The sequence below is a fragment of the Silurus meridionalis genome, chromosome 6, assembly GCF_014805685.1.
Source record: "Silurus meridionalis isolate SWU-2019-XX chromosome 6, ASM1480568v1, whole genome shotgun sequence".
In the NCBI taxonomy this organism is placed as follows: Eukaryota; Metazoa; Chordata; class Actinopteri; order Siluriformes; family Siluridae; genus Silurus; species Silurus meridionalis.
In genome coordinates this window covers 25,868,596-25,894,805 of record NC_060889.1, presented here as the reverse complement: position 1 = coordinate 25,894,805, position 26,210 = coordinate 25,868,596, and the positions used below count along the sequence as shown (strand labels likewise).

The window sequence follows — 26,210 nt, the reverse complement described above, 5'->3', positions numbered from 1 at the left end:
CAATGATTTTGCTGTTTAGAGGAATAAACACCAGTAGGTTTTTGCTTGTCAGAAATCACCATGCGGCTTAATTATAACACAGTAATTGCTAATCGGTTGGATACCAAGCCTCGAGTCGCATCGTATCACATCGCAGTGCCAGTTTACACATGTTCTAATAAAGGCGTATTGTCCAGAGAGAACAGGAATCCGAGCTTTGGTGAGCTGGTTTGTTTTATTGGAGGGATTTTAGGAATTTTTGTTTCTGAATTTAAATTTCCAGTATGCTTTCAGGAACTGCTTCTACAATATTAAAACGTGGCCTTGTTTAACTCCACCCCCGAACACTTTCCTGTCCTTTTTTAATATTTAGAATAACAAAATCAGTAATAACCCCATATGGCACCAATCTTGAGAAGAAAGCTTTGTTACTGGTGTAGAAGCCATTAAGAAAAGAAAAAAAAAGAAGAAGAAAAAGCACAGTTTCAATTTTCTAATGAAAAAAAAGTTTGGTACTTCTGTGGGGTGAAAGAAAGGTTCCTTTAGACACATAGCTCAGTCTCCTGGTGGTAAGGAGAAGTTCATAAATTGGCCTCCAGGTACCTCCGTGGCCTTTGTGCACATTTGAGAGAAAAAAAGCAGCAGAAAAAGGAAAAAGAGCCGAAAAGCCTCACGTCGATGCTTGACACGTGCCCAGAAGAAAAGCAAAATTAGTCACAAAAGAAACCGTTCTGGAAACACGTTCCACGCTTGCTAGCATGAGACTCAGGAACAATGTAGCATCAGGGATTTAATGAGACTTTCTCTTTTTTTTCCATCTGTTTTTTTTTTTTTTTTTCCGAAGTCAGGCATGTTTAAGATCCAGAGCTTGGCTGGAGTGCTGTGCTGTCTGGCTGTAATTATAACCACATGTGTCTTCTCCATCCCTACCCACCACCACCACCACCACTCCTCCCTTTTTCTTTTCTTTTTCTTTTCTTTTTGTGCTCCCTCATTCTCTTTCTACCCTGACTCCAACCAGCTTTGAGATATTCTGTAAAATAGGATGTCAGATTCGGCTAAACCAGAGCGGACCGACTTGTATCCGTGTTAGCTAGCAAGGTCTAAGAGTGAGAGATGGAGAAGGCAAGAGGTCAGTGCGCTGCTGCCGGAGGAAAGAATGAGCGAGGGTGGGAATATAAGGGGTGCTCACTCCTCCGGGCTCTGCTGAAATCAGCCTCTCTATTATTCATTTCCTTTGTTGTGCGACTGCGCCACGGCTCTTCGTCCCGTAGTATATCTCCTTCCTGCAAGAGCTAGGACGCGAACCGTAGAAAGCGGGGGTCCCGCTCTCATCTCGATCGCTTTGATAGTTTCTTCTCTCGAGCCCCGCACATTATAGAAAGAAAAGCTTTAACGTTATCCATATGTAGTATGACACAGAGCAATCTGTTTTAAATACAGAAGAGGCTTTTTTTTTTCTCTCTTTGGGGTTAAGGTCATCTTTTCCAAGCCTTTGTTTTTTTTTTTTCTTTTTTTTAAAGGATTACTTGATACATTTGATGCTTTATGAACGGTGAAACCGCATACCGTAACACACCTGGCGCTCACTCAAGACGGAAATCGCCATTGAACCCGCTATTTATTTTCAATCCTTCGCATGAAATAGCTCAATCATCTGGAGCCAGACATCCTACAGGGCCTTGCGTGACCCTAACACGATTTGTTTAGCCGATAATTATACACCGAATGAAATAAATCGCGTGTGCTGAATCTGATTCAAAACTTAATAAGAATAACCTAAATAAGACGCCATTCAGTGGTGGATGAAGTACACAAAGCATGTATTTGAGTTAAAGTAGAAAAGTATTTGCCTACAAATGTACTTAAGTATCCAAAGTACTATTATTTATTACAGCTATAATGTTTCATTTTTATCACAACACTTTTTGCCTAATCAACTCGTGTGTAAAGACTCTGTTACTCTCAGCACAACAATCTATTAATAAAACGATATCAATGAGTCAAACACTGATTTCTATTACAATGATCATAAGCCCAAAACCTTTTTTTTTTGACTACTTCAAACAAATTGTGCAAATAAGGTCACGTGTGTTGTTGCGAGTTCGAGTCTGACGTTTCGTCCATCATTTATTCCTCTCTAAATGTTCTGTTGAACTGATGCTGAACTGTATGTTGGTGATCAGTAGATACACAAAGCGCCAATCAAAACAAGTTTGAAACAGAGCGAGCGCTCGACACTGATTGGCGGATCGCTACGTGTTTGACCAGTTAAGTTTTTATCCACATAAATAAAAAGGAACGACTGATTTTGCATTGATATTTGTCATTGAAATGTAGTAAAGTCACACTGTCCCAAATTGAAAATATTTTAGTAAAGTACAGATGTGCAAAAAAGCTACTTAAGTACAGTAACAAATGACATTTACTTCCTAACTGTCCAACACTGACACCATTTATCCAGAGCGATGTACAGAAGTGTTGATAAATACATCAACTTTGTACAATAGGTTGGATATACAGTCAATCGGAGTTTTGGAACCAGGAGCTCCTGGGCGATTTGCTCAACATTTGAGATTAAACACCTACTCTACCCTGCCAGAGCTTTTAAATGTCCAATGATGGAAAAAGAGCAGTTCTAAAATATTAGTTTGAGTATTGGTTAAGAGGTTGTTTAGTCCAATGATCTCCAACTGGAGCTGGTACATCTCTAGATGTCTCGGGAATCCTCACTCTTCCCTTTGAAGGTCTGACATCTTCGTGAGGTGGCACACAACTGGAGCTGGCACAATCTCTTCGGGATAGGTAGAGAAAGAGAAGCAGTGAGGAGGAATAGCGTAGCGTTTGTTCATATTATTGACGAGCGCAAGATGATAATGTGAATTGGATCAGATGTACTGGAGCACAAGCACCATAAATACTATGATTGTACAAATTACCACTATAAAAGGGTTAGTCTTAGTCGAAATTCATTTACATCAAGGACAAATTATATTTTTATTAACCAGCTCACTGCTCAAGTGTAATGTTTGTGCCGTTCGCCAGGAAATCTAACTGACGAACCTCAATGTGCAATATATCAAATGTAAGGAAGTGGTTAAGGCATCGGACTTCAGATCGGAAGGCCACGAGTTCAAATCCCAGCTGTCACTGCAGGGCCTTGAGCAAGGCCTTTAAACCTCGACTGATTATGTGCGAGTCGCTGTGGATAACTAGCAAATTCTGTAAATGTCAATGTAATATAAAAAAAATATAAGCGCCACTTAGCTAAATTACACTAATAAAGACGAAGGTAAATGAACAAGTGTGATCAAGTGTGATCATGTAGCACATTGGGATGTTGTACAAACTTGTCAGTTGTCTGTTATTTGGATCATATGTAAGAGACTAGCATGGTCTGACTAGCATTTTTATTTTCTCTCAGTGCAGACACCATGAGGTGGCTCTGTCTTGTACACGTGCTTTATAAATCGGCTTTGAGTTGGACTTCTCATCGTTTTTCGCTCTGTTAGTTACCGATTCGAGGTTTGCCATTACTTTTTAACACCGTTCTGTGAAAGTAGTTTATAACTCTACATGCACACCAGGGATGAATACAAATTTCTTGTAATCCGTTCGCTCTTCTCCAGCGCGACTTACGCCTAAGATGTTAAGGGTTAAGGGCCTTGCTCAAGGGCCCAACAGTGGTACCTTGGTGATGCTGGGATTTGACCTTTTGAGCTACCACCTGCATATTCACCTGATATAAAGCAGCGGTTTGTAATCTCAGCGCTCTCACCTGGCCAAACTCTTAAAACTTTATGTAGAATTTCCATAAAGCAATCCAAACTCGGCTGTGGGAGGGGCTTGTTTCTGGGCTGAGTTTATTTCTGGGACAGAAAAATCACAATTGTAAACGGAAACCCTTAAATCTTTTGAATGTTTTTATGTGAAACCTTTGAAACGATTAATACTGGTTTCGAAACACATTTTTAGAAATGATGCAACTTATTTTATTCGTGAACTAACATCAACAGGAGCAGTAAGATTTATTTATTGTTTATTTCTGTTTTTTTCAGCGATCATTTCAACATAACAGTTGTTCGATACTAAAAATGGTTACACAGTCCATACATTTTTTTGCAAGGTATTTAAAAAAAAAAAATCAATTTTCTCCATCTCCTATATAAAAATTAATTTTACACACCTATACGGGTCCATATATGCAGAGATTTTATTATACTAGATGTAACTACTGACATTCAGCACTCGGAAAAAAAGCTCACTGCTTCCGTCTCGGTCCCTGTAGCGCTACACGGTGACCCACATGGGTGACTGAACGCTTAGAAGTTTTTACGACTTTTTTCTCGTTCTACCTATTTATTTTTTTATTATTATTCTTTCTTGTTTCTCTCATAATGAGAAGTGGGTGTTGGTGTGAAGGTTATTCAATCTTAATGTCCTCTGGTGTGTGTCAGCTCTCACTGACTGCAATAAAAGGAAGGCGCACACCTTTGATCAGGAGACGCCAACACGTGTCGAGTGGAGCCGCACGCCGGTTAAAATAAATTCTTAATTCGAGCACAGGCAGGGGGTTGAGGGGGTTGGGGGGGTTGCGGTGGAGTCAGGGCAAAGCTGCTAGGGTGAGTTCACTACTTGTGAGATGTTTGGGAAAAATCGAGTGAGGAAAAAGTGAAAAAAGTTTCGTCTTGTATCTTTGGCGTCATTCATTTAATCGAAATATAGACATTTCATCCACCTAAGATTGGACACTTATTATTTACTTCTGGGTGATTTGTCTTTTAAAGTTATACTAAGGCATACAGGGTAAAACCTGAAGATCCAAGAAGATACTGAGCAACCCAAAAACTTTGAGGATGGATTAGGACTGTGTGTCAGTAGTCTACTACATTGGGTCAGAACCATAGTTTGCATGAACAGTTCTGCATTTAAGCGTCCATCACTGATTATATCAATAGTGGAACTGTAATGACATTTGTTGAAGCCCTTTTGAGTCTGGTTCCTCTCAAGGTTTCTTCCTCATACCATCACAGGGAGTTTTTTCCTTATCGCAGTCGCCACTGGCTCACTCATCAGGGACAAACTTATAATGGCAAGGTATACGTATACATCCTTTTTAGAACTTTTTCAACTTTTATTCCCCGCTTTGAGACGATGTGCATTGTTAAAAGCGCTATACAAATCGAAAATAAATTGATTTGAATTAAAAAAAATAATACAAGAAAGAAATGTCATTAATAAATAATGAAAGAAACTAAAACTAAAATTAAATAAATACATGTTAACATTGTAGATATAATAAATATTTGGAAAATACAATTTAAACAGATACATTTTTTGGTTTTATGATTTAAATTATATTTTGATTATTTTTGCTCATCAGACATTTTTTTTCGTAGAATGCAGCATACGGATTAAATAGGAATATGACTTTGTAAGAGTGTGTGTGTAGTGTGTGTAGTGTGAATAGTGTGTGCAGTTGGTGGGCTGGGCTGCGGCTCGTGATCTTGTCTGTATTCATACTGAACGTTCGAATCTAGCTCTGGTGGTTATTGATCAGCTGCAGCACTAGCTAGATGGAGTAGTGCACACCAGATACAATGGTGGATTCCCCGGAGCTTTCTCAGGAACTGCAGCTCAAGGGCTGTTAATGCTGGACTCCAGCTCATGGCGCAAGCCGGGTCAAATTTCTGGAACTAATGGCTGCTGCTAGATATACTGGAGTGGCATAATACAGTAGAGACCAGAAGTCTGAGAGCACTGCCAAGAGCTTGTTTTTTTATTTTACACATATCTGTATTGAAATGTATATATATATATATATATATATATATATATATATATATAAAACAAATAAATAAATTCAAATTTGTGTCATATTATATATATTAATATATTTAATTATTTATTTGTCTACCTACTTGTGTGTGATTATTTACACTGTTAAATTATACTGAATATTGTGTATATTTGGAGATATCAGACATGCAGGGCAATGGTGGAATGTTTTTCTCCCAGCTATATTTCCTGTAACAGCCATTATTTTCAACACACGCTATAACATACAAATTATATTCATTTCAACCTCTAACATAGCAGTTACATTCTATATACCCTATAGCAAAGCATTTATATTTAGTGCAACCTATAACATACAAATTATATTCAATATACCCTTTAAACCCCATAGCAATTCTATTTAATATACCTGATACCATAGCAATTCTATTCAGTATACCTTAAAGCATACCAATTACGTTTAGTATACCCAATAACATAGTATTTATTTTCCTATAGCAATGATTTCAATTAAAATGAGTCACACAGAGTTTTGCAAGCCCGCTGTTCACTTATTTTAATTTCATTTTTATCATGCGATTGTTCTGTCTTTAATCTTTCGGTCCGCCTACCCGCAACATAATGTCTACTAGTCCAGCTAGTAAGTCAAAACCCCTTTCCAGACTTATATCCTTCTTCGTGTGAGCATGATCCTTATTCACTTTAGTTCGTGTATCTCTCCCTCGTTGCGTCTCTCTGGTGGTTTTGACAGATTGGCGGTACAGTCCAGGCCAAAGCCAGCCCCCTCCTCTTCAACATTCAGTCCCAGCGGGAGGCTCCGTAGAGGGAAATCAGCGAGCAAGCTCAGTCGGGGGTCTGGGGCCCCCACAGCAGGAGCTCGCCGTAGCTGAGAAGAGAACATCAATTAAACCACTATAAATATTTAAGTGCAGAAACGATTCAATAATATTAGGTCAGGGAGGTGTCAGAGCCTGACCCCCAGATGAAAGTCCTGGAGTGATAAATGTCACCAGAATGTCTCTGCAGCGAGCAGTCTTGCCAGACATTGATGAATGACCGAACGCATGCACATGATATTGCAGTGCTTACCTTAAATGGCATCATTCAGTGTCTTCGGGAGGACAGAATAAAATCCGGAAAAACAATGATCGAGTCCCCTGGTAAACAGGTGAACATCTGCTCGTAGAATCTGCGAGGGTAGGACCAGTATTTAAAAACGATCCTGAGTTGATTTGTAAGCGCCTTTTTTATATTGATACCTCAATTTACTCTCACAATCGTAAGGCTTATTATCCTTTTATGCGAATGATGTTGACATACATGGACAAAAAAAACAATTACGCCCAGTATGTTTTCCCTAAGCTTAGTAAACTGCTCTTTGTATTTCATTATTTGTTTTACTCTCTGCTGATAGAGAGAAGCATGACTCCTGGCTGTCAGTTAGCTTAAGCAGAGTGCCATTGATCCCCTGTCCACTCTTTGGGGGATTCAGGTAGAAGAATGTCTAGATCTAATGGATTAATGGGTCTAAACCTGGGCGGAGAGCAACCCGGTATTGACTTTGAGCTCTAATCCCTTGGATCTCCATGACCTTGCTGCTTGCTGAGCACCCGCAACATTCGTCCTGACAGCGCAAAAGCCAGCTTGTTCGAGGAAGCAAAACCCATGAGGGTAGTGAATGGATCTCAGCGGGTCTTGCTAGACTGCAAAAGGAGCCAAAAAGAACTTTGAGGGCAGTGATTGGGTCTTTGTCTTTGATTAAGGTTATTTTCACACTTCACGCTGCCATGAGATTTTTGGTATGTTCGGCAGAAAGCTGTGTATGTGTAAAACTGATCCCTCACCTTCTTGAAAATGGTGGCCTGGGGCTTGCTGCAACCTTACTATGGTTTTGGTATGCATTAGGCATGGATATTTTCTGCTTCTTGTGCTGTATGCATTGTAATGTGATTGGTTTAACTTGCCATATTACTTCATATTTGAATTAGACTTTCGTATATTTGAATTTTTTGGTATCAGAAGAAAATCGAATTGGCAAAGCTTAGCACTAGCACTTTTTACGAACCTGCTTTCACGTAAGGCTACTTCATGTTAATTGCAATACAAAGATTCAGAAGTTGTATAACAATACATACACAAAAAACTTATTTAGTTTATTTATATTTATTTTATTTGCTTTTTTTTTTCTTTCATGCTACAAAAAAAGACATTTTATACAATTGTCTGCCTTCGACTTTGCGATTGGTTTGTGAAAGAACCACATATGGCTGGGAAAGTCAGGTGTCCCAATACTTTTTCTCTATATAGTGTTTAAGGACTAGCAGTTATATCAAGCCAAACCAGCTAAAATAAACATGAACAAATCCTACTGAACCAAGTTGCACTTTCAGCAAGCCACCACTCTCCCGTTACATGCCTGACAGTCTAGAAAAAGACACTGAGTACTGTGGTCAATCCCTTTGAGATTTGCTGGTGTTCGGGTGACCATGCTTGGCATGACTGGCCCCTGTCCCAAGCCTCCTCCACTGCTGTTGGCCAGGCATCTGCTTGGAGTGGGTTGGGATTTCATCTTCTCCCACCACCTCCTGCTTGCTTCGGCTAGAAGCCCCACAGGGATAGGTACATTGATATTTTTAGAGGGTATGTTCCATAGGCCTCCGTCGCCATGAGAGAACGACAATGGAGGGTGTTAGGTTACATCAGTACTTGGCGTTCAGGCTCAGGGAGTTAGGAGAGGAAAGAATCCTGGGTGGCCTTGATGAGTTCTAAACCGGTGCTCCTTAAGGAATTTCACACCCATGTGATACACCCCCTCTTTCTAAAATACAGCATAAATGGAAGGTTTTGTGCATCTTTGTAAGATCCTAATGTGGGTGTAGAATGTTCTGTGCCATGGGATGCTTTCTTGAATGCGTCCACGAAGTAGATGTGATGTTGGACTTATTATTGTGCAAGAAGCAATCTGGACTGTGGACTATGAACTTACAAAATAAAAATCGTCCTGAATGATCAGGACACTCGAAATTCTAAAGAAAGGCAGTACCTGGAACGTTATGTCTTTAGTGTGGCCTGATATTAAAAAACGGAAATTATATAGGGAAAGTGTCTTTTACGTATTCCAAGATGGCAGCCTTTGCACCCAGACCCCCCCAAGTATTCTTAAAATGTAAGAAAAATAGCAAAATCTATAACCTGTTCAAATATTTAGCCATTACTTTGCTTGAAGATGAAGCATCTTCACTTAAATGTATTCCCAACTCACTTTGGGATCCTTGAACCTTGACCAGGATAAAGTAGTTACTAAAGATGAACAAAACATGCATTGGGCAAACCAGAACCTCCAGAACTCCCAGAATCCAACAGGTTCACCACAGTGGTGTAGCTAATCACATCTGAACCCTTTCTTGTTTTGCATTGTATGGATTTGTTTTCAACTAAAGATCAGGGATTCACAAGCAAGACACCAAACAAAATAAGCCCATATCTGAAAACATTCCAACTCCAAGCTTGTTGTTGATGGTTCTACTGGGAACCTCTTTTAAAAAAGGACACCCTTTAATTCAAGATGGATTCTTCAGATGTATTTAACTAAACAGATCATTGTTTGGATGGATAAAAATATTTCTAATAAAGTTCTAGTTCCTTCTTGAAAGGAAAAGTCTTTCTCATGGTTCAAGTTCATCAGACAGACCTTGAAAGTAGACGATGGACTCAAATCCAACACATTTTTTGACATATATCTTGGACAAATTATGATTCCTGAAGGCAATTTGAAATCTTCACTGGAGATCTTCAAATATCAATCCAGAGATTGATATTTATTGATGAATTTATTAATGGAGAAAATCCTTCACTAAGAGCAACAATGCATTAATCTGATTCATTACACGGTGTGGTGCAAAAGTCAAGATTAAAACGAATTAGAATGTGTTTTAAATGAACACGGACATTTAGGAATCGTTTGTTGGTGGCGATCGCCATTGATTATTCATCACGCTGACATTATGAGGAAGGTGTTTGACAGATGAGGTTTTGGATGCACATATAGCGCCTTCCATTTGTTTCATGACTGTCAGCTCCATTTCGAGACAAGGTTGATGTAAGAATTGGCCTAGAAGGCTTGTTCCATTTTATGAATTAGTTGGCCACTGCAGAGCTGCAAGATTGATAGCCAGCGCCATTGCAGACCTGGTTCACGTTTGAAAGACAACACTGCAGATACAAGAATATTGATGTGTGCGACCCGTGGTTGCCTGCAAGCAAAGGCTGAATTATTCAGGGAAGTGTGTCACATTGAGCGTAACACACACCAATCTCAGGGTTGCATGCTTTGTCTCGCTTTGTCTTCTGATCTGTTGAATTGGCAGACGCTATGTTCAATGCAGGGGGTTTTGAGTTCATCTCAAATAGTGTTTTTTTTTTTTTTACTGTGTTTGGAAGCACATTGTGGAAGATGGACAGTATGTGATGTAACGTACAGGAAAGTAAAGATCAAATCCATTCATCTGCATCCATAACTGGTCTTGTAAGGACCATTACTTCTCCATATATCTTGTTCTAGCTGTTCTAGATTTCTCAGAATGTTCTAGGGAGGCCTTTTTTTAAAATGAGACTCTATTGTAAGGTTCCACAGTGAACACTAGGGAACTTATATAATCTATTTTCAAAAAGTAAAAATTTTTGACTAATTAGAATAAAATTGTTGGAAAAATGTGATAATTGGAGAAAAGGAGATCAATCACCTCTGGGCTTTTTTTTTTTTAGCTCTTAGCTAAAAGCTATTGAGACATTTTGACATGATTAATACAATAACAATTCAAAACCATTTAATATATTCATTACCCCAATTTGATCTCATTTTGCACCTCCATGTCTCGAAGCTAATAGCGTAAGTCTTGCAGCACTATCCCGGTGGATGCAGCACCCAGCAGTGACCGTGGCACGCTGTTTTTTTTTATTTTCCGTTGTTTTCCACCACAGATCGCGAGGGCGCCCCCGACACAGTGTGTGAGGATGCTGAGGACGGGCGTCTGACGAGGAGGAGGTGCTCTCCCGGGGAAGGGGACGAGGGGGAGGAGGAGGACGAGGAGCACAGCTGCCGTTCCTGCCACCAGGTTTTCGACTCAGCTAGCGATCTTAGCCAACACAAGATTAATCAATGCCAGCTGACAGGTAAACAATGCTCACTCCATTCCTCTCAGCTTATAGCCTAGCTTAACACATAGCACCTCCGAAACCTGCCTCTTGGGCCTTATATGTCCTCTGTCCTTTGTCTTTTGGATTTCTATTTAAACATACTCCCTGAGTTACCATAATGGTTCTGAGAGGCTGTCCTCCAATTATCACGGCCCGTCGTAATTAGGATGAGATGACAAACTTTTGATCAGAAACACTCGAAACACAGAGTTAATGACTTCCTCCTGCCGTAATCCAGAGCTTGACGAATTTCCATCGAGTGTCTGAGGGTCACTGGAAGACGAGTGTCATTTCTTGTCTGATGTATTAACACGGCTAAAAATACACTTGACAGCGGGAGAGCTAATGATATCAGCTGAAGGCTTTCGGTGGACTGGACGTCCTCTTTATGCTTTACCAGCTTTCAATCTTCGTAACTCGTCGAGGTTACTGGAGTTCACTGCGCTACACATTAGTCCTTTATTACATTTTTAATGGTAAGATCACCAAAAGATAAGAAGTCCAGGTGTTTGTGAAGAAAGCATTGACTTTAATGAAGGCTTGACAATGAGTAGTAATCTAGAATTCAATAATGATCAATAATTGTTGTGCTAGTTTAGGAGGAAGGAGGTAGGGGTTAAGGCATTGGATTTTGAATCCAAAGCCACACCAAGCTACCACTCCTGGGCCCCTGGTAAGTCGCTCTGGATAAGGGTGTCTGCCAAATGCCATAAATGTATTTCTTGCTCAGGCCTGAAATCTGTCACCTGAGGCTTCTTTTACTGTTTTAAGGCGTTGCAGCTTTCGCACTATTTTAGCTTTGAGTCACACCAGTTATGATCTAGTACTAAACCAGAATGCATATGGATTATAGGGTAAGCCGTAGCTCAGAGGTTAAGATGTTGAACTTCTGATCAGAAGGTCGCGAGTTCAAATTTCACCACTACTAAGCCACCATGGCTGGGCCCTTGATCAAGGCCCATAACCCTCGACTGCTCAATTGTATGAATTAGGTAACTGTAAGGCTGATACATTTCTGTAAATGGAAATGGTTATGCAATAAGTAAGAAATAAACACCTGTAAACATGCTGTTGTGGGAAAACGACCGACAACAAGGTTGTGCAATTCATCCTGATTCATCAAAGCAGAATTAGTGTTCTTCTGTCAGTTTCCAAAAATGCATCTAAAACATAAAAAAATGTGAAAACACGCACCATATGCCATTTTGACTCCATCGTTGTTAAATTAAAGTTTCCTCTCGGAATCTTCAACTCTTCAGTGTTTTTCCGATTGTTTAGTTTTTTTTCTAAACAAGAAAACTTTATTAAATCTGTTTATTATTAGTCTCTTATTATGTTTGAATTCGCCTCACAGTTTACTTCCTCACGATGTGCCGTCGCCATAGAAACAACGTACGATTTGCCAGGGATGCTGTTTTTTCAGGAAATTGCCCAACTCCATGTGACCAGTCAACAGTGCTGTGGTTTTGCGCTTATGGCAAAAGAATGTTTATTTTAAATGTATAGAAAAACGAGTGCCGAAACGAAATTGTTAAATAAATATTTTCAGTAGGAAGCGGTGCAGGTTGCGAGCGCGGGTTTGGTCTGGCGAGCCGAGCCCCTCCTCTTTTCCCCCCGTAGACCATATTTATATTAGTGACAATAAGCCTTTGTGTGTCTTTTCATCTAAAATGTATAAGAGGTCTGTATGAGAGACAGTGATGTAGAGAAAGAGAAAGAAAGACAGAGGTTTGCATATGTGCAATGTGCAAATGATCAAAATTCTCTTGTATCTAACCACAAATTATAGGGCATGAATGACTTGGATCGGTCTCGTGTGTCTAGACAACCAGAAAGATATCCCATCTGAGTATTACGAACATTTTCCATTCACTGGGAGCTCCTTGATTTGTGGGGAAATAGATTTCAGGAACACTTTGCACATGTGCTAGTGTGTATGCGTACACCCTGAATGAGAAATGCCTGTGATAAGTCATATTGTTTTATTCATTTGTGAAATACAAGCATTCAACCTAGAGCCACTTGCAGGTTATAAAACAATAATACAGTCTGGATTCAAATGGGTACAGGACAAAAAATCCCATGTGAATAAACTGAATGCGAATTTGTGCAATTTAAAAATGCGCTTTATTTTGCAAGGAGATCGACGTTTTTTTTTTTTTCATCGACATGTTCTATTTTCTTTATAGTTAATGGTTTCCTTTACTACCCACAATGCCTTGGCGGTAACGGTGGCGGAAGATTGAGTTATTCGATTTTCGCTTCACCTAAAATAAAGCAAGCGATGCAAACGGGCGTTAGTCGTGTTTACACCAAAGCTAGCCAAGATACAAATCGTAACTCAGAGCTGCATAGCATTCTGGGTATTGGAGTCCAGCAGTCGCATCACTACTCAATCGAATTTCTCATTACACTAACATTACATCATCTCTGGAAACTTTTGCTTTCCTTGTGAATTACTCATGGGAATAATGTAAATATTGCACCAAGCCACAAATAAGTAGAAGAAACAACTCTTAAACGCATATCATCATCATTATCTCAATAGAAACATGTAATGGGTTTTACTTGTTTCAGGGTTTACTTAAGAGCAGCTCATGTGAACGATTTTAGTAACTACAGTTATTTCTCTCATTCTACTTCTTTGACAATTTTTTTTTTTAATATACGGTGTCATGGGTAATGGAGAAAGAAGGGGGGGGGTTTGTTGGTGTTTTTTTTCTTGATTGTGATCCGAGACCTCAAATGTTTTCTGCCATCCTTGCCATTAGAGCAAGACCTCATTAATGTCAAGCTCTCAGACAAATAACTTCTAATTGAACGATGCTTGAAAAGCAGGTTTGAATTAGACTCAGTGTGGAAGCCAAATAAAAGGACGTAATTGCCATTTGGGAACTGAGTAGACAGGTACATTTAAAATGCATCTTTTTTTTTTTCCTTTCCAAAAGAATGGACTTTTTATTAGAAACATTTTACGATCTCTAATTGATTTTAATTGCGGTGCATGTCAGTCTGTATTGGTAACGGAAAGGGTTTTAGCGAACGCCAGGCGCACCTTCGTTTCCAGAATTTCGAGAGTGTGAGAGAAACACAAAGAAAGGGGGGAAAAAAGAAGAAGGGAAAAAAAAGAGATGTAACATGTCACCCCAATCAATGGCTGCCTTTGTCTAGCTTAGTCTGAGAGAGGTTTATCACCTTTCCGTGCACTTAAGGCGCGACTGCTGGCCTGCACCGAGGGGACCGGTGGAGTATGGATCGGCCCGTGTCCCTCCTGCGATCGGCGCTATTGATCGGGTTAATGCTGGACTGCAGAAGGAGCTGGAGGAAGAAAGATGAGGCCAAGAGAGAGAGAGAGAGAGAGAGAGAGAGAGAGAGAGAGAGAGAGAGAAGAGTGAGAGAGGGAAAGGAAAAGAGAGAGGTGCACATGCTGCAGGAATGCGTCTCAAGGGAGCAGGCCATCTTCGACTAGGGCAGGGCTGAAGGAATGCTTGCGGCACCCCCCCTCCCACTCTCGTCTTCTTCGTATCGACCCCCTCTACGCACACATACACACTCCCTTCAGCAGGGACTCTCCAGATGCTTGGGCAGGGCTGCAGGAATGCCTCCCCAGGGACTCGGCAGAGTCGGGTGGATGGAATTCTCCCCAGGAGAGGTGGAGGAAGCAGAGCGGAGGTATATTTACCCCCTAAAAGCCTCTTGCGCTCTCTGGTTCTGGCTCTGGCTCCAGGACGGCTGCGGATCGGGTTTCCGCTCTTTAAGAGCCCGTCATCCTCATTCATCCATACGTCTGATCAAGGTCAGGAGAGTTTGGGTTGGGTGCTGGTTTCAGGGCGGATCTTTTCCTATTTTATCGTGACAAAACCTCTGTCAGGAGTGGGGAATAAAGAAAAGGTGTAAAAGAAATCCAGTACATTTTACTTTGAGGTTTAACACTTCAGGCAACAGGCAAGAAGAAGAAGAAGAAGAAGTAGAAGAAGAAATCAGCACTTTTATTGATATGCATGGCCAATACCGAGTGCATTCCGGTTCAGAGACTAGAGACTCCCCGAGCCACAGTACACCAAAGCACCTTTCCTCTACACCAAGAGCCAGCGAGTATGCTTGTTAATTGCTGTCATCTTTTAACACCTGGAAAAACAATGAGATGACTAAACACTCCTTGCTCAGGCCCGTACACACTACAAGAACTGATTAGCATTAATAGTGAGTCTTAAGACTGGGAGTCACGTTTCAGTCCCAGCTGCACTGCGTTCTGTGGATCCTCACGAAGCAAATGCCAATGTTTATGTTGGGAGGGAGGCACGAGATGCAAGTTTCTTGCTGGCCACATGGCACGAGGGAAAAAAAGCAACGATTACAACAGTAAAAAGCATAGAAAGTAGCACATATCTGATTAGCACATACACGTTCACCTGTACTGAGAAGAGAGCAGAGAAGACCTTAATATGTTTTTAAATTGTCAGACATGTTCTTTTATAGTTGTCTTTCAATGCTAATCATTGCTAATGCTAATGCTAATTTACTAATCTGGAAGGAGTATACAGGGAGCTACAGGACCTTACACCTGACCTTAAAGTCAAAAATAATAACATACCCACTGACCCCCAAAAAAGACATGCTGTATTCATCACAAGTATTTTAAAAGTTGGAAAAAGTCGGAAAAGTCCATTAAACGCACAGCCGAATGACTCACACACACACACACACACACACACACACACACACACACACACACACACTGCTGGACAGCCAATGATAAATTTCTTAGTTGTTATTCTTGAAAAAAGTGCTATGACTGCTATGAGGTAAAATGTTGGATAAAATAACAGGAAGCACTATGCAAGAAGATTGGCACATGTACAGTTAAACAAAATGGACGACTTTTTTCCGAAGCATGTCAGTTTCTTAGTGTCTTAATTTCATACAAATAAAGTAAACTCATGCTATGCCTAGCCTCAAACATAGAGGAATTGCTCATTCCTGAACACCCTTGATGTTTGTAATGCTACATTTGTAACATTCATAACATCTGGAAATGTTTTTTAGAAATATTTTTCAGGATTTAGCCATAATCAGTGATATTTCTTCATCAAAGTCTACTATGATGGAGCCACAGAGAACATTCTCCAGTGTATGAAGTTGGGTCCGTTCATAAAACCCTTTATGTATATATTATATATCTGTTTATAAAGAAGGCTCCAGTATCTATTGCCTTAAAATTAAACATACAACTGCAGCCAAAAGCAAATATTGAGCTTAAACTTGAATTAAAGAAGCACCCAAATTCAGAGATGAGCTAATTCCAACATATTTTTGTCAAATTCATTGGTAAAGATCCATGAAAGCTTGAGCTGAGCAGCTCAAGAACTCTGAGGAAGTCTTTGGAATATCTACAGACTTCTACAATGGCTCAGGACCACAGAACAGTTCTGCATTTAAGTGTCCATCACTGAACAGTTCACTTCAACAATGATGGCACTGTAATGAATGGACATTCGTTGCCACCCAGATGAGGAGTCTGGTTTCTCTCAAGAGTTTTTCCTTTTCCTTCTATCAATGGTGATAAACTTAATTATAGGGAACAAACTCATAGGCACTAAACTTATACATTCTTTTTACATCTTCATAGCCACTTTATTTCCGTAAAGCTGCTTCGAGCCAATGTTCATCGTTAAAAGTGCTCCACAAATAAAAATGAATTGAACTGAAATAAATTTGTAGGAAATGGTATGAACAGTAACCCTGATAAAGTGACTTTATCAAGTATGAGCCTTTGTTGGAATCAGAGCATTTATTAAAAAGTACAACTTTTATAAATTCTAAAGATTTTGTACCTCAAGAGATGCTCATATAGACATTAGGTCCCAGTTATGAGTGACTTTTGCTTTTTGACGGCAGTTGTGAGCGATTTTCAGGACAATAGACCGGAGCTTTCTTTATAAACAGATATAATATATATAGGGTTGAGCTGATGGCACCGCTGTCGTACACTGGAGAATGTTCGCTGTGACAGCTTCATGGTGAGAAAACGATTTAAAAGATATTTTTGTGGGATATCATGCCCTCAAGAAGAAGCCCTTACTTCGACCCCATACTTATATCCAGACGCAACTTTATCAATTCCACAGAACTCATTTTAGGATGATTTTTTTTTCTCGTGTGTAACAAAGAAAGAAAGGTGAGAGGATTCACAGCGAGCCTCCAACTCGCTTACAGAAATACATCCTGTCACTCCCAGAAACGTCCTCTCTCTCTCTCGGTACTCCCCCAGTGGAGATGATTTCCTCTCTCATTTCCACGAAGCTGCTGCTTTTCTCCTGTCCTTCGATGGAAAACCTTCCCCTTTTTGCTAGGGCCCATGCGAGGTGGCCTTTTTAATAAGTGCCTTCTCCCCCGTTCTCATCATGGCACAGAGAGAATAAGCTAAGCACGCCTCGGCCAGATGGCTGACGATAATGAACGCGATTCAGGGTCACGAGCAGAGGGTGGAAGAGGAAAAGTACGCTTGTGCCAAAAAAAAACCCATGCTTTTTAACGAAACAATACATAACTGTCTTAAAAATTATTTTTTTTGTTTTCATTTGTCGTATTTGCATGCTAAGAAGACATATTTTTGAAAGACTAAAAGATGACAAAAATGGCGTCAAGTTGCTCTACGGTTTGTTGTTTGGTCCAAAAAAAGGCTTTGTGTTTTGTGTTTTTAACTGTCTAACCGAAGTACTGTTTACAGCAGCGGTCATTTACATTTACAGTTGCGGCATTTAGCAGACGCCCCTTATCCAGAGCGACGTACAAAAGTGCTTTGAGTCTCTAACAATGAATAAATCTACACTGGTGCACCAGATTACAAACTTAATATAGATATAACCCTTGAATTTTACAAAGCAAACTTGTAAAGTGCTAATTTAAGTGTTTCAGGAAGAGGTAGGTCTTCAATCGTCGTTAAAAGATAGCCAGGGTCTCCGCTGTACAGACATCTAGAGGACCACCTCAGTGCCAGAACAGAGAAGAGTCTTGAAGTATACTTACCTCTCATTCTGAGAGAAGGTGGTACCAGAACCAGGTAACAGGTCAGACTAAACACAAATAAAACCAGATTTTGACGTGATTTGGTAACAATTCCCTTCTGGTTTGGATTCAGTGTTTCATGGTGAAAACTGAGAATTCACAACTCTTAAAGCATAGTTTCTTCTTTTTAGCAAAATTGCCATTAAAATCTTATTAATAACGTAAACGCTTATCATTAAAGCTTGTTGCTTAGCAAACTAGCTATCTAGCGAGTCAAAACCTTACGTTCCCTTAAAGGATCATCTTTAGCGTCAGTCTGATTCTTTTCTTTAAACAGTAAATAAATTATATTAGTAACTTTAGTAGTAGGTATTTACCCCCTTCCTGATTTTATATTTCTGACACCTAAATGATTCGCATCATCAGGCAAATTTGAATATTACACAGAGAGAACCTGAGTAAAAAAAATATTTTTTTTAAAGGATGATTTTATTTATTAAAAGGAAAAAAGCTCTCCAGGCCTGCCAAGCCCTACATGGTAAAGTAATTGCCCCCTAAACCTAATAACTGGTTGTTCCACCCTTAGTAGCAACAACTGCAATCAAGTGTTAGTGATCATCTTTCACATCAGATTTTTTTCAATTCAGCCACATTAGAGGGTTTTCAAGTATAAACAGCCTGTTTAAGGTCATGCCATCTTAAATCAAGTCCGTACTTTGACTACACCACTCCAAAACCTTCATTTGAGCCATTCAGAGGTGGACTTGCTGGTGGGTTTCGCATCATTGTGAACCCAAGTTTACTTCAGCTTGATCTCTCCTGAATTCTCTCTCAGGATTTTCAGGTACAGTGCAGAATTCATGGTTCCATCAATTATGCAGAGTCATCCAGGTCTGGTATGTTATGCTAGTTATGACATAACTAGCATAAATGTGTCATGACAGTTTATATCCAGTGTTAAATCATCATTGCCTGTAATAATGACTTAACACTGCTATAGAACTGTATATGAACTATTGTTATGATATTGTTATAATAGCCATTTTGATGTTCGATGTCGTACCTGTTTACATTACATGCTAATATTTTGCGATAGTAAATGAATGTTTAATGACTTTTATTATGGTTTAAATTGTCAGGATGAAATAACTTCCCTACCATCTTCTGACTGTTAATTTGTATAAAACGTTAATGTATTGCTGAACTTGACAGCATTAATTCTAATAAAATGCTGAACTAATTTACTGAATGACAGCGAACATTACCAAAGCTAAAATGACATATTTGATTAATCTAAATTCATCACAGATGTTCTGCTGCGTTCCACTATAAATACCATTACAAACCATCACCTGTTCACTATTAACTCATCAACATTAAGTGGATTCCTTTAGGCAGTGTGTTTGTGTGTAAATCCATTGTAAACATTTATTGAAATCTAGTAGTCCAGTAAATACCAACTGTGATCTACAAGTTGCCAAAGGTGTTCTATCAGTCCTTAAAGGTATCTACTAGACATACTCTGCCACCAATAAATTAAAAAAAAAGTACCAGTAGAAACCCACAGGGACCATTAGAGTTTCTGTTAAAACAACACAATTGCATTACCATTGAAACCATTATAGATTTACTTGATGGTTGTTTCTTGATACGTATGTACAACAGCGGTATACAATGGAGAAAAACATTTTGTGATTGTCATAAACACATGGTAACTACTCAACACTTCCATGCAAAGAAATTGCATGCAATATAAAATTTCAAGCAGCTGTTATACCAATTACTGTTAAAGTCACAGGTTTCTTCATAGCGCTGCGGAAGTCATAATTCTGATTGGTCCGAATGTGTTTTCTGTAACAGCAGCTCATAAAGTAGAACCAGCTGTTATCCAAATCAACAGGTTTATTAACTGACTCATTCTAATATGTTATAGTTCCTATATGAACTATGACACCAGGACTTGTATAGTGAACACAAATGGGACTTGTATTGTGGACATAAATGGGTATTGTATACTGGACATAAATGGGGACTGTATAGTGAACATAAACAGGGATTGCATAGTGGACACAAATTGGGCTTTTATGGTGGACATAGGTGGCAATTGTATGGTGGACACAAATGGGACTTGCATGGTGGACATAAATGGGACTTTTATGGTGGACACAAATGGGACTTGTATGGTGGACACAACTTGGAATGTTGGTGGACATAAATTGGACTTGTATGGTGGACACAACTGGGACGTTTCTGGTGGACATAACTGGGACTTGTTTGGTGGACATAAATGGGGATTGTATAGTGGACATAAATGGGTCTTTTATAGTGGACACAAATGGGACTTGTATGGTGGACATAAATGGGGATTGTATAGTGGACATAAATGAGGCTTTTATGGTGGACACAAATGGGACACGTATGGTGGACATAAATCGGGTTTTTATAGTGGACACAAGTGGGACTTGTTTGGTGGACATCCATGAGACTTCTTTGGTGGACACAACTGGGACTTGTTTGGTGGACATCCATGGGACTTGTTTGGTGGACATAAATGGGACTTCTGTGGTGGAAACTACTGGGATGTAAATGAGACTTTAGTTTAGTGAAGTTTCCTGTGAAGAGATTTTTTTCGAACAAATATGGAAGGAGTCTCCAGTGTCATTTGCTTAGTAAAAGTCAGAATACCATCCTGGGAAAATCTTTGGAATGATAGACTTCTTTCATTTTATCTGCTGCATGACAGGTGGCATTATTTTCTCTTCTTTAAGAGAGAAAAAGAGAGAGTTGAGAGGAACCATTGTTTATAGCTCCTATAATGTAAGTGATACCTCATGACGACTTCAGTCGATTTTGCTGTCGACATTTATGAAGATATCTCACTAGTATGGTTCAAATAATCCATTTTCAGACGTTAGCATGTTTCAGAAGCAGCTTTATTAAACCGGAGCGTGTTCATGATCGAGCAGTTCCTCCGTGCTTGAGGCTGGGTGTCCCAAAGTTTTGATGTGATGTGATGGGATTGGCACACAATGAAGAGGATCAGGTGAGAATATTACTTTCCGGGTTGTCGCCCCGCTTGAAAAGAGACCTCATGGTAGACTGAGCTCGCCGAATCGATCCCAAACCCGCCGTAAGTGCGCAGTGTGAGCCGCTACGCAGGCTAACACGTTTGCGCTACTGAGGCGCCGTATTTCTGTGTTGGCGTAGGCAGTGATGTATGACGTTATTTGCGCATTTGGACGTTGTAATCATCGAGGAAGGTGCCATTGTGCTCTTCCTCTTGTGCGTGAGTGTGTGTGTGTGTGTGTGTGTGTCTCCTCACCGCCTGTGTGCCGAGTCTCCTGCGTCTCTTCTCCAGTGCCTGAAACATTAGCGGGAGTGTCATTAGGCATTCAAAGCAGCTGCAGTCTCGTGAGATGTGCCTCTTTGCTTCTCCCCCAAGCTTCACGCTGCACATTATGCACTGGATCAACTATTTATTGGGCTTTTGTCAGAAGCTTGCCGCGCTGCTCGGCACAGCCACAATGAGAGGAAGTGAGAGGAGATGCCTCGCTGTGCGAGCTCCTGGAAGCCTGCGTTTCCTCCATGTCCTCTTAATTCGTGCTTGTAAGGAATTTTTTATTGTATCTTACAGACACACACACAAAAACACACGTGTCCTTATGAGGAACTTCCGTTAATGCTGTACCTGCTGTAAAACTGAACCCTAATCTTGGTAATTATTATCTGGGTAACCGTAAGAATACAATTAGGGTCTTATTAATAAATAAATTAAATAATCTATCATAAAATATACAAAATAAGAGCCCTTGCCTATTGTCTTAACAACTACAGAACTATCAGATGTCCTTTCCTCATGCGGACATTTGGGTCTCAGCCCCTCTGAAGACATAAAAACATGCACACACACACACACACACACACACACACACACACACACACACACACACACATATATATATATATATATATATATATATATATATATATATATATATATATATATAACTGATGCTAGCACATTTACTTCCTGACCCTAGTTAACACATTTAGTCTTTGCCATTTCTCACATGCTCTCTCTCTCTCTCTCTCTCTCTCACACAAAACACACACACACACACACACACACACACACACACACATTTCGAACGGTACAAAACGTACACTCTATAGCTATCATTCTGTTTACGTTTGTTCGAGCGACTGTAAAAGTTCCCTTTCGAGATCTGTGTGTTGGAGAAGGGAAAAAGGCGTAGTTTAACCTTTCCTCCATTTACTAACATCCTCCTGCTGTCATTATTCTCTTTTGACCTCACATGCGAAAAGAACGGAATAAAAACCACCGGTTTGCCCCTTCGTATTCGTCTGTATTCTCGGAAAACGCTCTCGCTTCCCTTCCTATCGTCACGTAAAGGCTATTGATGGCCATTGAAGGCAATTGATACTGAATAGGAGGATTCTAATTCTCAGTAATACTGTATGAAAGCCATTAGGGTTGAGCCTTATAGTATAGACAGAATCATATGACTCATACACGCAGGAACACACACAATTAATTGAAAAATCATTTGTACTTCCTACATTTATTTCAGTCTAGTTGGTAATAGCAAGCATGGTAAAAGGGAAAAAGCCTTTAGCCCTTTTTCTCCAAACCACAGAACTGTTTTACTCTTGATTCCTGATTCTACTCCTTATTTTCCTCTGCAGTTTTGTCCCTAATTTCCACTAGAGGTTGACCGATTCATCGGTTTCACAGATTAATCTGCACCGATAGTCGATTGCTGGAACTATCGGCTAACGGAAAAATCCATAAAGATTCCGTCTGTTGCTGCAAAGGCTAAAAAGGTCTGCTGTCGTTACGAGAGCGGTCGTTGCTGTTTGTTTTTGCATGTGAAACTACACGCTGCACGGAGAGCGCTCTATTATATTTATCATTCATAATTTCTATTTTATTAATTATAGCATTCTATTTATTAAATAATATATTCATATTTATTTTATTTAGCACATTTTTATGATTCAGTACTGTTATTTTTTTCATTTTGTAGTAAAGTTCAGTACTATTTTACATGGAGTGTTATGTACGGTTTTGAGTTTTTTTTTATCCGTTATATATTTATAAAACTATTGACTGATTAATCAGTTATCGGTTCGTACGATCCAAACTAGCTCTCGGCATCGATAAATTTCCACTCACTAGCTAACTATTCCCTGTCACATGGCCACTACCAAACAAAAAGTTTAAACATGTCCTTCCTCTGTTAACCTTTGTATATTTTTAACTGCAATTTATGCAGCATCACAGGGTGTATCATAAGGTGGTATAAGTGCTCAGAGAATAGCTCTATCTGCCTTCTTCCACATACTGTACATCTAGCTTACAAATACATACACATTACAGATACTGTTGATTAGCTGACGCCATTACGACTGAAAGGAACTTGACCTAACTCGAAACCACAGCCGGGTTTCCTGTCTTGTTTCCTGGTCATGTCAAGATCCAGTAATGTACAATAGATATGTATCGGTGAAACAGGTTTAAAGTTGAGCTGTCAGTCGATTTCAATATTTCATCAATTCAAGTTTTAACAATTCAAGTTTTCAATACTTTAATCAACATGTGCATAGACAAATATGGATGCTTTATGCAAATGTATGTTTATTATTAATGAAACCATATTCAACATCGAGCATAAAGACAAAATATTCTTGTAAAATGTTTGAAAGTAATTATGGTGTTTTAAATTATTAATTAAATCATCAGGACACCAAACGGAACTTTTGCTATGTTTCCACATGGACGGTTTTATATGCCGGATCTGTGCTTCACGGCAAAATGAATGTTTAGTGATTAATAGTGATCTTTTATATTTATTTATTTATAAAAAAAAAAAAAAAACGGTCACAGAAATGCATGCTACATTGATAATAATGATAAAAAAAATAAATAAATATATAATAGTAATAAAATAAAACCGAATTTGTGCAAACACGTTCCTATTTTAAACATTATGGGGTCTCAGTTCCTTTTAAATGAACCACTATTGATGCTCAGTGTAGATCATTTGCCTCCATTCTTGTGTGAATCTGGAGTTCAGGAATCAGTCCCATTTATTTTTTATGTTTCACCATTTTAAGTATTATTATACTGCTGACCGGTGGTGGTGGTGTTGTTTATGGGTTTCAGTGCTGTAGAAAAATTCATTCTAAGGTCTTTAAATACTGAACAAATATAATAAATTCAAACATATGCAGCCTTCATTTTTGCATGAAAGAGAGGTTTTGGGTTGGTACCTGTAGTCAATACTTGCAAGCAAGTGACCTGCCCTAGTAAACACACATACACACATATTAGTCCTGAATCAGTCCTCCTCTTTGTGTTCGAGCTCTTCTTCGCCGCTGTCTAAGCTGAGAAGAAGAATGGAGCATTAAATGTTAATAGGTCTGTGCTCGGCTGGAGCAGAATCACAGACCTACTAAAGCTCGTCTTCCTCTTCTGGCTGAGGAAGTGCGATGGAATAAAAGTGCTGCTTTTCGTCAGTGTCAGTGTGTAACGAATAGCAGTCCACCTTCAAACAACTAGCACACACGGATTTCTGTTTCTCCCAGACACACACACACACACTAAAAAAGGGATGCTCTGACACTAATAGTGCCTATAGGAGACGGTGTAAATGTAGTAAAATGACCCTGCATTCCTCAGCAGGACAGTGAGACGCTGACAGTCTTTATCGAGTCGATACCGAATCTGAGCGCCACGCATTTCTGAAATGTTACCTCATTATGTGCTACATCCAGCGAATTCCGGCAGTAGGTATATCGTATTATTAATTGATGATCGATGCCCCTGAAACCATCGACACATAGCAGAGTGTAGCCATGGCAACGATCTCAAAGAACAGTTTCTGTAGTTATTTACTCTCCGCCGTTTCTTTCATGACCGCGCCGCTTCATGAATGCTTAGCGATGATAGAAACCTGGGAGGAATGAGAAACAGATACACATTCAGCAAAATCAAATACCGAGAACAAAATGCTGGAATCGTTTGGGCTGGAAATTGAACTATGAAATAAAATGGTGACAAGAAGAGACATAACATAACCAGAGACATAATAACAGCAGCAAACACGTAACAGAGCACCGGCAAGCTAATTCAATAAATTACTGTGTCTCTATCTTTTCTTTACTGGATTTTATATTTGCTATTTAATATTAGTGTTTATTACATTATTGTCCTGATTCTAAAGCCTGGAGAACTCCCACAGAAGCTTAAAATAAGTGATAGATAGATGGATGGATGGATGGATGGATGGAAGGATTGATGGATGGCTAAAAAGGATGGATTAATGGGTGGGGAATTACATGTGTGGGGAAAGTTGTAGGAGGATAGGTGGATGGATGGATGGATGGATGGATGGAGCGTTAGATAGATAGATAGATGGATGGATGGATGGATGGATGGATGGATGGATGGATGGATGGATGGATAGATAGATAGATAGATAGATAGATAGATAGATAGATAGATAGATAGATAGATAGATAGATGGATGCATGGATGCATGGATGAATAAATGGGTGGAAACTAGGTTAATTAGGTGTGTGGGGAAAGTTGTAGGAGGATGGATGGATGGAGCGATGGATAGATAGATAGATGGATAAATGGATGGATGGATGGATGGATTAATAGGTGGGGAATTGGATTAATTATGTGTGTGGGAAAAGTTGTAGGAGGATGGATGGCTGGATGGAGGATAGATAGATAGATAGATAGATAGATAGATAGATAGATAGATAGATAGATAGATAGATAGATAGATAGATAGATAGATAGATAGATAGATAGATAGATAGATAGATAGATAGATAGATAGATAGATGAAATTTAAAATTATTAAAACATACCTTTTAAGTAAAAATAGTTTTTTTTCTAATGCTGTTCAAATAAATATGAGAGGAACCTAGTCAGAAACGATTCAGAATTTCTGCATTTTGAATTGAAGTGCCAAACTCTTTTCCCTTTCCCATGTTTACTATTTGAAAAAGACCATGAGTTCAGATCAGGCTGAAAAAAACCAAACATAGGAAGTACAAACGACGATGTGTTTTTTTTTTATTAAGTGTGCGAGTGATACTGTGTGTATGAGTCATGCGTTTCTGTCTATGGGATAAAGCTTCACCTTAATGGATTCATAATACTGAGCAGTAGAATTTCTTTAAGCTTTCGA

The 26,210-nt window shown here is 39.4% G+C and overlaps 1 protein-coding gene across 1 annotated transcript in view; it reads left to right on the top strand.

Annotated features, from left to right (window-relative positions):
* The window catches only part of LOC124387331 (zinc finger protein 521), a 152,796-nt gene that overhangs the window by 15,512 nt on the left and 111,074 nt on the right, over positions 1–26,210 (top strand). Inside the window, 1 exon segment of the mRNA XM_046851613.1 lies at positions 10,759–10,950. Coding sequence (XP_046707569.1) covers positions 10,759–10,950 — 192 coding nt within the window.